Genomic DNA, 14040 nt, shown 5'->3' on the forward strand with positions numbered 1-14040 from the left:
GAACAAAAAACAAAACATGGATTTCATGTCCAATTGCGTATAATTTGACAGTTAGTGGCAACTTTGTATAACAATGGTCACCGACTTCCTTTAACACACACTCAAAAATAAAGCCCAACATTGTCAATTATGTTTAAAAGTGCTACCGACACACATTTAGGGATGTTTCGTTTTAGCAACTAATTGTCATGGTCTCACTCAAAGGTGATGAAATCTATCAAAATCAGGTTACATTGACCAAAGTACAAACGTGTGAATGCTTTCACAATACTATGGTGTTTGCACTATAAAAGGTAATCTGGTACCTGTCCGTCAGCAGATCTTAGACAACCAGCATATTAAGTCTGATACAATGCTTAGTTTTCCCCATTAGGTATGGGGGGGGGACAGAATTTATGCTTACCTGATAAATTACTCTCTTACGGTGTATCCAGTCCACGGATTCATCCTTACTTGTGGGATATTCTCAATCCCTACAGGAAGTGGCAAAGAGAGCACACGGCAGAGCTGTCCATATAGCTCCCCTCAGGCTCCGCCCCCCGTCATTCGACCGACGGTTAGGAGAAAAAGGAGAAACTATAGGGTGCAGTGGTGACTGTAGTTTTACAAAAATAAATTTGAACCTGACTTAATTGCCAGGGCGGGCCGTGGACTGGATACACCGTAAGAGAAAGTAATTTATCAGGGTTTTTTTTCTGTTTTCTCTTACATGGTGTATCCAGTCCACGGATTCATCCTTACTTGTGGGATACCAATACCAAAGCTTTAGGACACGGATGAAGGGAGGGAACAAGTCAGGTAACCTAAACTGAAGGCACCACTGCTTGCAAAACCTTTCTCCCAAAAATAGCCTCCGAAGAAGCAAAAGTATCGAATTTGTAAAATTTGGCAAATGTATGCAGTGAAGACCAAGTCGCTGCCTTACAAATCTGTTCAACAGAAGCCTCATTCTTGAAAGCCCATGTAGAAGCCACAGCTCTAGTGGAATAAGCTGTAACTCGTTCAGGAGGCTGCTGTCCAGCAGTCTCATAAGCCAATCGGATGATGCTGTTCCGCCAGAAGGAAAGAGAGGTAGCAGTCGCTTTCTGACCTCTCCTCTTACCAGAATAGACAACAAACAAGGATGATGTTTGTCTGAAATCTTTAGTTGCCTTTAAATAGAACTTTAAAGCACGAACCACATCAAGATTGTGTAACAGTCGTTCCTTCTTAGAAACTGGATTAGGGCACAGAGGAGGAACAATGATTTCCTGGTTAATATTCTTATTAGAAACCACTTTTGGAAGGAAACCAGGTTTGGTACGCAAAACAACCTTATCTGCATGGACCACCAGATAGGGTGAATTACACTGCAAAGCAGACAATTCATAAACTCTTCGAGCAGAAGAAATAGCTACCAAAAACAAAACTTTCCAAGATAATAATGGAATGCAAAGGTTCAAACGGAACCCCTTGAAGAACTGAAAGAACTAAATTTTGACTCCATGGAGGAGCCACAGGTTTGAAGACAGGCTTGATTCTAACTAGGGCCTGTGCAAACGCCTGAACGTCTGGTACAGCTGCCAGACGCTTGTGTAACAGGATAGACAGAGCAGATATCTGTCCCTTTAAGGAACTAGCTGACAAACCTTTCTTCAATCCTTCTTGGAGAAAAGACAATATCCTTGGAATCCTAACCTTACTCCACGAGTAACCCTTGGATTCGCACCAACAAAGATATTTCCGCCATATCTTATGGTAAATTTTCCTGGTGACAGGCTTTGTGGCCTGGATCAGAGTATCTATAACTGATTCAGAGAACCCACGCTTAGCTAGAATTAAGCGTTCAATCTCCAAGCAGTCAGTTGCAGAGAAACTAGATTTGGATGCTTGAATGGACCTTGAATTAGAAGATCCTGCCTCAATGGCAGTTTCCATGGTGGAACCGATGACATGTCCACTAGGTCTGCATACCAAGTCCTGCGTGGTCACGCAGGTGCTATCAGAATTACCGAAGCCTTCTCCTGTTTGATTCTGGCTACTAGCCGAGGGAGAAGAGGAAACGGTGGAAAGACAAGCTAGACTGAATGACCAAGGCGCTACTAAAGCATCTATCAATGCCGCCTTGGGATCACTGGACCTGGATCCGTAAAGGGGAAGTTTGGTATTCTGACGGGACGCCATCAGAACCAATTCTGGAATGCCCCATAGCTGGGTCAGCTGAGCAAAAACCTCCGGGTGGAGTTCCCACTCCCCCGGATGGAAAGTCTGACGACTCAGAAAATCCGCCTCCCAGTTGTCTACTCCTGGTATGTGAATTGCAGATAGATGACAGGAGTGATCCTCCGCCCATTTGATGATCTTGGTTACTTCCTTCATCGCTAGGGAACTCTTTGTTCCTCCCTGATGATTGATGTACGCTACAGTCGTGATGTTGTCCGACTGAAATCTGATGAATTTGGCCTCCGCTAGTTGAGGCCATGCCTGGAGCGTATTGAATATCGCTCTCAGTTCCAAAATGTTTATCGGGAGAAGAGATTCTTCCCGAGACCATAGAACCTGAGCTTTCAGGGAGTCCCAGACCGCACCCCAGCCTAACAGACTGGCATCGGTCGTGACAATGATCCACTCCGGTCTGCGGAAGCTCATTCCCTGAGACAGGTGATCCTGAGACAACCACCAGAGAAGAGAGTCTCTGGTTTTCTGGTCCATTTGTATTTGAGGAGACAAATCTGCATAATCCCTATTCCACTGTTTGAGCATGCACAGTTGCAGTGGTCTTAGATGAATTCGGGCAAAAGGGACAACGTCCATTGCCGCAACCATTAAACCGATTACCTCCATGCACTGAGCCACAGAAGGCCGAGGAATGGAATGAAGAACTCGGCAAGTATTCAAAAGTTTTGACTTCCTGACCTCTGTCAGAAAGATTTTCATTTCTACCGATTCTATTCGTGTTCCCAGGAAGGGAACCCTTGTGAGTGGGGACAGAGAACTTTTTCGACGTTCACCTTCCACCCGTGAGACCTTAGAAAGGCCAGAACAATGTCCGTATGAGCCTTGGCTCTGTGAAAAGACGACACCTGTATTAAGATGTCATCTAGGTAAGGTGCTACTGCAATGCCCGCGGTCTTAGTACCGCTAGAAGGGACCCTAGCACCTTTGTGAAAATTCTGGGAGCGGTGGCCAACCCGAAAGGGCCACGAACTGGTAATGCGTGTCCAGAAAGGTGAACCTTAGGAACTGATGATGATCTTTGTGGATAGGAATATGTAGGTACGCATACTTTAGATCCACGGTAGTCATATATAGACCTTCCTGGATCATCGGCAAGATTGTCCGAATGGTTTCCATTTTGAAAGATGGAACTCTGAGGAATTTGTTTCGAATTTTTAGATCCAGGATTGGCCTGAAAGTTCCTTCCTTTTTGGGAACTACAAACAGGTTCGAGTAAAATCCCAGTCCTTGTTCTGCAATTGGAACTGGGTGTATCACTCCCATCTTTAGAAGATCTTCTACACAGCGTAAGAACGCCTGTTTCTTTGTCTGGTCTGAAGACAAACGAGAAATGTGGAACCTTCCCCTTGGGGGAGAGTCCTTGAATTCTAGAAGATACCCCTGAGCAACAATTTCTAATGCCCAGGGATCTGGAACATCTCTTGCCCAAGCCTGAGCAAAGAGAGAAAGTCTGCCCCCTACTAGATCCGGTCCCGGATCGGGGGCTACCCCTTCATGCTGTCTTGGTAGCAGGCGCAGGCTTCTTGGCCTGTTTACCCTTGTTCCAGCCCTGCAAGGGTTTCCAGGTTGCTTTGGGCTGTGAAGCGTTACCCTCCTGCTTTGCGGCAGCAGAGGTTGAAGCAGGTCCGCTCCTGAAGTTGCGAAAATTAGCCGTTTTTGGCCTTAAACGGTCTATCCTGCGGGAGGGCATGGCCCTTCCCCCCCCAGTGATATCCGCGATAATTTCTTTCAACTCGGGACCAAAAAGGGTCTTTCCCTTGAAAGGAATGTTTAGTAACTTTGTTTTGGACGACACGTCAGCCGACCATGATTTGAGCCAAAGCGCTCTTCGCGCCATAATGGCAAAACCTGAATTTTTGGCCGCTAACTTAGCTAATTAGAAAGCGGCATCAGTGATAAAAGAATTAGCCAGCTTTAGAGCATGAATTCTATCCATGACTTCGTCATACGAAGTCTCCCTCTGGAGCGACTCCTCCAGCACCTCAAACCCAAAAGCCGCTGCAGTAGTTACAGGAATAATGCAGGCAATTGGCTGAAGGAAACCTTGCTGAACAAACATTTTCTTCAGCAAACCTTCCAATTTTTTTTATCCATAGGGTCTTTAAAAGCACAACTGTCTTCTATTGGTATAGTTGTACGCTTAGCAAGTGTTGAAACTGCTCCCTTTACCTTAGGGACCGTCTACCACGCGTCCCGCCTGGGGTCATTTATGGGGAACATTTTCTTAAAGATAGGGGGGGACAAAAGGTACACCTGGTCTCTCCCACTCCCTAGTCACAATATCCGCCACCCTCTTCGGGATCGGAAATGCATCAGTGTATACAGGGACCTCTAAAAACCTGTCCATTTTACACAATTTTTCTGGGACCACCATGGGGTCATAATCATCCAGCGTAGCTAAAACCTCATTAAGCAGGACGTGGAGGTGTTCTAGCTTAAATTTAAACGCTAAGGAATTTGACTCTGCCCGCTGAGAAACTTTTCCTGTGTCAGAAATTTCTTCCTCGGACAGACCCTTCCTCACTGCCACTTCAGAGTGTTGTGAGGGTACAACAGATAAATCATCCAAAGCTTCTGATTGCTCATCCTCTGTTCTTAAAACTGAGCTATCACGCTTCTTTGGAAAAACTGGCAGTTTGGATAGAAATGCCGCAAGGGAATTATCCATAACTGCTGCTAATTGCTGTAAAGTAACAGGGCACAATGCGCTAGAGGTACTAGGCAACGCTTGCGCAGGCGTAACTGGTGTCGACACATGGGGAGAGGAAGGAGGGCTATCCTCATTACCTTCCGTCAAAGAATCATCTTGGGCTACATTTTTAAGTGTCACTGCATGGTCATTAAAAATGTTTAGATACCTTAGCACACTTTAAACACAAAAGCAATGGGGGTATCGCCATGGCTTTTAAACACATAGAACAGGGTCTATCTGTAGGCTCAGACATGTTAGACAGACTTAGATAGCACTCAAATACAAAAAAATACACTTTTTGAAAAAACGGTACTGTGCCTTAAATAATAAAAAGCACAAACTTTTACCAATCTTTATGAAATTTTCACCATAAGATCCTAATGCTTTGAAATGATTGCACACCAAGTTTCAAGACAATTAACCCCTTATTGCCCAAACCGGAGCAAATTGAAGCAGGCCACCGGTTTAACACACTACAGCACTATGCCACAGTCTCTGCTGTGGCCCTACCTTCCTTTGGGATTAGTTTTGGAACGAAAATAAGCCTCCCTGTAGTCCTCCTGCAATCTCTGGACTCTACATGTGAAGCTGCATGAAGCTGTCTTGCAAAAGAACTGTGCAACTGAGGTGCGAAAATGAGGCCCCCTCCCTCTTCACTCCGGAGTTGTGGGGCCTTCCTAAGCCAAATTAGGTGTCTAAAATTATGCCCAAAAAAAGTGTTCCAAACATAATAAACACTTGTGCAAATAACAGATTATAGTAATAAAATAAATCGATTTTCCCCATAACCGTGTCCACCAGTGATTTAAGCCCTTTAACCAAGCAATCCTTCTATACTGAGTCGCAGAATATGGCTTACTTTCCCACATGGGGATTTCTGTCAGTCTTCTAGCATTACCAAGTCTTGTTAGAAAAAAAGTGACTGAGCATACCTTAAACAGTTAAGCCTGCAAACTGTTCCCCCCAACTGAAGTTCTCCGGTACTCAACAGTCCTGTGTGGGAACAGCAATGGATTATAGTTACAACATGCTAAAACCTTTTTCCTCTCAGCAGAAATCTTCATCACTTTCTGCCTCAGAGTAAATAGTACAAACCGGCACTATTTTAAAATAAACTCTTGATTGAAGAAATAAAAACTACAAATCTAACACCACATTCTCTTTACCCTCCCGTGGAGATGCTACTTGTTAGAGCGGCAAAGAGAATGACTGGGGGGACGGAGCCTGAGGGGAGCTATATGGACAGCTCTGTTGTGTGCTCTCTTTGCCACTTCCTGTAGGGATTGGGAATATCCCACAAGTAAGGATGAATCCGTGGACTGGATACACCATATAAGAGAAAAAAAGCTTATTAAGTTGATCTACTACACTCGAAACACACAAGAATGAGACATTCTCAAACATTCATACTCAGTCGACACCAAATCAGGCAGCAAGAAAGTGCGAGATATCTCAATCATATTCTGTACACAAAAGCAAAAACGTATAACAGCAAAAAGATTAAAATAAGCAGCTATTTAATCATGGGCTAATTAATCTTTTATTGAAGATTTTTCAATATTCCATTCCCAGCATAAAATCTCATAATTTAGACGGTTTGCATACCAAATGGTTTATATAGTATTAGGAGAAATAGTTGCCAATTTTGACACACAAACTGGTCTCTGATGAAAAATAGAAAACAATATGTTTTGAAGAGAGCAAAGGAAGCCATCAAGGTTAGATATCATGCCTAACGAAGGGTGAAGCCACAACTGGGAAACAAGGTAGTTACATATATGGAAGCATCAACAAGCACTTAGCAGAATACTTTGTAGGCATGTTTTTAAAACCAAGGATTAAATTGGTAAACTGAAGTGTGACTAACGAGCAGTTCTTCCCACTGGAACCGCTGCACTCCCCTGTTAGCTCCGCCCAGTTATAGACCATGTATATATGGGATGACGTGTTAATGGGCAGGAACTTAGTCACAAAGGTCGTGAAGTGTAACCTTCAACTCGCAAGAAAGGAGCCGGTTTTTCTCCATTTGACAGTAGAGGCGCTCTGTGGGGTTAGGAGTGAGGGCAGCAGGAAAAGGCAGGAAAGAAAGAGAAAGACATTAAATTAGTGGAGATGAGAAAGTGTTAATGAGGTAAGGAACAAAACAAGTAGTCTAGCATTGTGAGTGGAATAGTTAGAGAGAACCTCCAACATGGGAATGTAAACAATGCCTCTAGAAATGTGATAAATTTATTTAAAAACTTGAATATTGTGCACATTAAGTACCTGCAGCACAGCATGCATTATAGTTAAGAGCTGCCTGAAATATATGGGGCTAAACTGTATAGTTGACCATTTTTAACTTTTAGGACCTATCAAACCCTACTAGCCTTTTTTATAGCAACTATGCAGACGTCTTTTAGCATGACAGTCATACACATTTTTAAATCCAAACCCCCTTTGGAATTTTGAGAACCCATTTTTAATGCTTACCTGAAAACACTTTAAAAGAAACATGAAACCCAACATTTTTATTTTCGCAATTCAGGCAGTGAATTCCATTTTTTTTTTTTTAAATTTCAATTTACTTCTATTATGAAATTTGCTTTGCTCTCATGGTATTCTTTGTTGAAGAGACACTTAAGTAGGTACTGTGCACATATCTGGAGCACTACATAGTAGGAAATAGTGCTGCAATCTACTACTTTTGCAAATGTATAACCTTCTTGCAAAACTGCTGCCGGACCCGTCCACACGCCTGACCCTACTTTCATGATTTTCACACACAAAAAAAATTCAAGAGAAAAAAGAAATTTTGGAAATAAAAGTACATTTGAAAGTTGTTTAAAATGTTTTGGGTTTCATGTCCCTTTAGACAAGTTTGTGCAGAAAATGAAAAAAAGATCCTTCTTAGCACGTTTGTTCAGTTTGGGGGAGGGGGCACACGTGCTTATAGCAGCCTTAGTTTACTGTCAATATGTTAAGCTTGAATATCTATAAACAGATTTTAAATACAAAAAAAAAGTTTGGATTCTTTCATTTTTAAAAAAGCCTATTTGGTTATTACCAAAGTAGGACAAACAAAAATGACAATTTACCTCCAAAACTAAAAATTCTACCTGTAAATGACTACAAGGAAAAAATATTGAAACCAAAACATAGTTTACTACCCACAATGAAGCCATGAGTCTAGCGTCATGATATAAAGAAAATAAATACAAATTTAAAAAACCAAGAGATTGTTACCAAAATAATGAAATGCCTCTGCTATATTTCTAACTGATATTGATCCAACAAAAATGATTACATCAGTGTGTGAGAGTTAGACCTAGGAGTATAAATAATGATTAAAATGGTCTTTTGAGGGGGACAGAATGAGTTTCAGAAAACCTGCTTATTGATAATATATCAGGAACAGAGCTCAAAACTAAATTTCTGTGCAAGTACAATTTATGTATTTAGTGATGAAATAATTAATAGCCATACCAGATTCTTAGCAGATAGACTGCTAACTGGGTAATTTTCAGTTCAGCACGGCTGTTGGTCCCCCCTCTGATACACGCATCTTTACAAGCCAACACAATTAAGGGCTATTTGGTGGAGCAGATCAATCCTGGAATTTAGCAAACTAAAGGCTTAATATAAGTCAGATATGGCTAAACAAAATAACCACTACAGCAACCTCATGAAATAAAAACTTTTGTAGAATCAACTCAACTTAGCAAAAGTTCTGATGGGCCCGAACTACCTGCTGTCTGGCCATAAAGCTCCTTGGGTGTTGTGTTAAAGGACCATTACAGTAGAATGGCATAACCAACAAGTGCATAATAAAAATACAATGCAACATTTACTTTGAATTTTAAATAAGTAGATTTTTCTTCTGACAAATTTCAAAATGTAATTCAATTTGCCAGCCCCCTTTATCATGTGACAGCCATCAGCCAATCACAGACTCCTACATATACACAACTTTTGCATATGCTCGCTGAGTAGCAGCGAGTGCTACAATGTGTGCACATAAAAGATCTGTGCATAAATTCGGTAATAGATGTAACTTAGAAAGTCTCTTAAAACTTGCTAAATCATGAAAGTTAAATTTTGACTTTAGTGTCCCTTCAATTCGGTTATATTCAGAAAAGGAAGCATCTGAAATGCCTTCAGGTGTTTTTTTTTTTTGCCAAAGCAGCTGCCAGCAACTTGCTGAATATGAAAGGAAATGGAGTTGCACCTAATCACAAGTGTATAAGTTAACTGCAAACTTAGCTAAGGTAATAACATTATCACACTGCCTTAAAGGATCACTGTGAAAAGTGACGATTATATAAAAACATTTTTTTAATATGAGACTAACAAAATGCACTTACATTCAATGTGAAACGATCCGTTTATCATATTAAAAAATGTTTTTATATTTTTCGTCATGACGTAATGAACGACAACCCACTAATATGGGCTGTGCAATCGTTCATTGCTTCCTCCAATCAACAGCCGTCTAGTTGCATATCATTAATATGCAATTGTCGGCTTGCGCATGCGCATTACGCCCTTGAGCTCACGCATCTGCTTCTGAAGCCTATTTTATCCAGGCATAGACGTCTTTAATGACGCATTGCGGCTAGGTGCCGCCATATTCCAACCTCAGTTCTCTGTCCGGATTGCACACCCAGCAACAGTACCCACTGAGTGGGTTTGGAAAATATAAAAAAAATGAAATATAATAGCGGCGAAACAGTAAATATTTGAACATTAGAGTGATTTGAAAAGTGTATGTTTTCAAATCTTTTAATTGATTTATGCTAAGTTTATTTTTGGTTACAGTGTCCCTTTAAGGAGCTTATTTGTGGTTACTTATTGATGGGAGCAAGGAATGTGTGTCCCCCTCCTCAAATTGGCTTTTAAGCCATGAGAGCAATTACTACACTTCCTCACCACTCGCAGCTGATCGCTGACAAGTGGTTGAACTGTATAAACCTCCTTAAAACAGGGTCAGTATAAGTAAAAAAATAAATATTTATATTACATACATATGCGAATACACCACCAAAGTAGGTTTAAGGACAAAAAGGAACAATACAATGTGTTATATGCAATAACAAATAGTTCTAGCACACTAATTGTTTAGCTCTGTATAAAAGTTGCACTACCAGTCTGGAGCTGACTTTAATGGACAGGTTACTGTAGTTTTCTGCTCTTTAAGGGGACTAAATAGTATATACATTTCATGCATTTTCCTCTTATGTGTGGCCATTTTGGAAACTAGGTTGCACTGCAGGTATTTGAAACAGTTATGCATATGTGCAAACATCAGTATTGAAATGAAGTAAAAGCCGGGTTAGTGTGTAATGGTCCCTTTAATTATGCATTTCACCTGCTGGCGTGTATTAAATGATTTACAAATAGATAGTTTAACTTTATTTTATGTCTTGAAATTACAGTTTTTGCCGTTGATACAACCTATTCTGAAAATTTCAGTTCTACGGTACTGGCTATAGAATTAGTCATGTTAACAAGAGGCTGCAGAGGAAATCAATGTCATATCGAGAGACCAGGCCATTTTAAAGGGTGTTCCAACAGACACTTTGTATACACTCAACTCTTATCAGCTGCTTGACTAAGTACATTGTCCCTCTAACTATGTTTTTAAGTGAATGTAAAGTTTTATCAATTAGCGCCCAGTTTTTAAAAATACTATTAAAAACAGGGGCACTTTCATTGATGAAACTTTACATTGCACCGTCTTTATAGAAATACTTACTTTTTTACTTCTCCAAAGCCGGATCACCGATCCCCGCAGTACTTGCACAGCAATGATGAAACTGGCTTCTGGAAACCGGTTTAGTCATTTGACTTAGAGGAGCTGAGGTGGGGGATCGGCAATCCGGCTTTTGGAGAAGTAAAAGGTATTTCTACAAATACGGTGCTATGTAAAGTTTCATCAATGAAAGTGTCCCTGTTTTTAATAGTATTTTTAAAAACCGGGCACTAGTTGATGAAACTTTACATTCACTTTAACCCTCTATGGTTAAATAGCCATATTCTAGTGATAGTGCACTAATTGAACTAACAAAAGCATTTTATAACATCTTTTAAGAATATGGCTGTAGGAGAAAAAAAGAGAAAGAAAAAAGAAAAAAAATTTCTCATATGAATAATCAAAACAAAGGCATGTTAGGGAACTGGCCAAGCACATGGAGAAGGGGAAAACAAATATGATAACCAGCTTATGTAGAACTGCTGACATATGGGGTAGCCCATTAAAGACAACCCCTAGAAAGCATGGCCGTGTTTAATTGAAGCTCAAGATTTAAGTAATACATTTGTCACATGAAACTTGGGGCATAGTCTAAAAGCAGTCTCAATGTGGCTTATGGGGACAGTAAAGTCAAAATTTCTTTCATGATTCAGACAGAGCATGCAATTTACTTCTATTATCCAATTTGTGTTCTTTTGGTATTGTTTGTTAAAAAGCATAACCTAGGTATGCTGAGGAGCAGCGATGTACTACTGGGAGCTACCTGCATATAAATGCCTCTTGCAATTGGCTCACCAGTGTTCATCTAGCTCACAGTAGGGCATTAGTGTTCCTTCAAAAGGATACCAAAAGAACAAAGCTAATTTGATATTAAATTGGAAAGTTGTTTTAAAATTAAATGATATTTCTGAATCATGAAAGGAAAATTTGGGGTTTTATGTCCCTTTAACCCTTTAAGAGGTAGCTCTCATTCAAGCAGAATTACACCACAATCTTCTCTTCTTTTTACAAAAACATAACACTTCAAGCTGGTGCAGTCCATGCTGCCATACTCCAAATAGGTGGAAACCATAACAAGGACAGCTGGAAGCAGAGGGGTCACAAATTTCTAGGCCGATACTATCAACTCTAAATTGTAGAGCTCTATATCAAACAGAGAAGATCATTTAGCGTGAGGCATTTCCCACAATAATATAAATCTCAGACTGTAGACCATTACCATATTAGTTATGCCTATAAAATGTGAATAGGTGAGATACCCATCCTCATCCAATTCCCATTAGGTTATCTAACTTTACTTGGAGGCGATACCATGAATCCATTGACCAGTCTAAATAGCTTGACATAATACCTATAATGCCAACAAGCGATCAGAACCGAGAACGTGTGTAAAGATTTCCCATATATGATTTACATCATTTGAATAAATATATATCCCTGTATTTGTCAATACTATAGTATCACCAAGATTACATTGCAAGGAAAAAACTAGTTTGAGTTTACTTTGCAAAAAACACAAAATTTATGCTTACCTGATAAATTCCTTTCTCCTGTAGTGTGGTCAGTCCACGGGTCATCATTACTTCTGGGATATTAACAGGAAGTGCAAGAGGATTCACCCAGCAGAGCTGCTATATAGCTCCTCCCCTCTACGTCACACCCAGTCATTCGACCAAGAACCAACGAGAAAGGAGAAGCCAAAGGGTGCAGTGGTGACTGGAGTATAATTTAAAAAAATTTATAGACCTGCCATAAAAAACAGGGCGGGCTGTGGACTGACCACACTACAGGAGAAAGGAATTTATCAGGTAAGCATAAATTTTGTTTTCTCCTGTTAAGTGTGGTCAGTCCACGGGTCATCATTACTTCTGGGATACCAATACCAAAGCTAAAGTACACGGATGACGGGAGGGACAGGCAGGCTCTTTATACGGAAGGAACCACTGCCTGAAGAACCTTTCTCCCAAAAACAGCCTCCGAAGAAGCAAAAGTGTCAAATTTGTAAAATTTGGAAAAAGTATGAAGAGAAGACCAAGTTGCAGCCTTGCAAATCTGTTCAACAGAAGCCTCATTCTTAAAGGCCCAAGTGGAAGCCACAGCTCTAGTAGAATGTGCTGTAATTCTTTCAGGAGGCTGCTGTCCAGCAGTCTCATAGGCTAACCGTATTATGCTACGAAGCCAAAAAGAGCGAGAGGTAGCCGAAGCTTTTTGACCTCTCCTCTGACCAGAATAAACGACAAACAGGGAAGACGTTTGTCGAAAATCCTTAGTTGCCTGAAGATAAAATTTCAGGGCACGGACTACATCTAGATTGTGTAGCAGACGTTCCTTCTTCGAAGAAGGATTAGGACACAAAGATGGAACAACAATCTCTTGATTGATATTCCTGTTAGTGACCACCTTAGGTAGGAACCCAGGTTTAGTACGCAGAACTACCTTGTCTGAATGAAAAATCAGATAAGGAGAATCACAATGTAAGGCAGATAACTCAGACTCTTCGAGCCAAGGAAATCGCCATTAAAAACAGAACTTTCCAAGATAACAGCTTGATATCAATGGAATGAAGGGGTTCAAACGGAACACCCTGTAAAACATTAAGAACTAAGTTCAAACTCCATGGTGGAGCAACAGTTTTAAACACAGGCTTGATCCTAGCTAAAGCCTGACAAAAAGCTTGAACGTCCGGAACTTCTGACAGACGTTTGTGTAAAAGAATGGACAGAGCTGAAATCTGTCCCTTTAAGGAACTAGCGGATAAACCCTTTTCTAAACCTTCTTGTAGAAAAGACAATATCCTCGGAATCCTAACCTTACTCCATGAGTAACTCTTGGATTCGCACCAATATAAGTATTTGCGCCATATCTTATGGTAAATCTTTCTGGTAACAGGCTTCCTAGCCTGTATTAAGGTATCAATAACTGACTCAGAAAAACCACGTTTTGATAAAATCAAGCGTTCAATTTCCAAGCAGTCAGCTTCAGAGAAATTAGATTTTGATGTTTGAAGGGACCCTGGATCAGAAGGTCCTGTTTCAGAGGTAGAGACCAAGGTGGACAGGATGACATGTCCACTAGATCTGCATACCAAGTCCTGCGTGGCCATGCAGGCGCTATTAAAATCACTGATGCTCTCTCCTGTTTGATTCTGGCAATCAATCGAGGAAGCATCGGGAAGGGTGGAAACACATAAGCCATCCCGAAGGTCCAAGGTGCTGTCAAAGCATCTATCATAACCGCTCCCGGATCCCTGGATCTGGACCCGTAACGAGGAAGCTTGGCGTTCTGTCGAGACGCCATGAGATCTATCTCTGGTTTGCCCCAACGTCGAAGTATTTGGGCAAAGACCTCCGGATGAAGTTCCCACTCCCCCGGATGAAAAGTCTGACGACTTAGGAAATCC

At 40.9% G+C, this 14040-nt stretch overlaps 1 protein-coding gene across 5 annotated transcripts in view; it reads right to left on the minus strand.

Annotated features, from left to right (window-relative positions):
- The window catches only part of TPM3 (tropomyosin 3), a 158683-nt gene that overhangs the window by 12346 nt on the left and 132297 nt on the right, over window positions 1–14040 (minus strand). For 3 of the 5 annotated variants that reach the window (XM_053704437.1, XM_053704443.1, XM_053704442.1), the window contains one exon: window positions 6426–6952. The exons of 1 other annotated variant lie outside the window; for it this stretch is intronic. In XM_053704437.1, coding sequence (XP_053560412.1) covers window positions 6873–6952 — 80 coding nt within the window. In that variant the 3' untranslated portion in view covers window positions 6426–6872. Of the gene's footprint in view, window positions 1–6425; window positions 6953–14040 lie in introns of those variants that run through there. One more of the 5 variants, XM_053704438.1, reaches the window with a different exon arrangement.

This window comes from Bombina bombina, chromosome 1 (genome assembly GCF_027579735.1).
Source record: "Bombina bombina isolate aBomBom1 chromosome 1, aBomBom1.pri, whole genome shotgun sequence".
Lineage (NCBI taxonomy): Eukaryota > Metazoa > Chordata > Amphibia > Anura > Bombinatoridae > Bombina > Bombina bombina.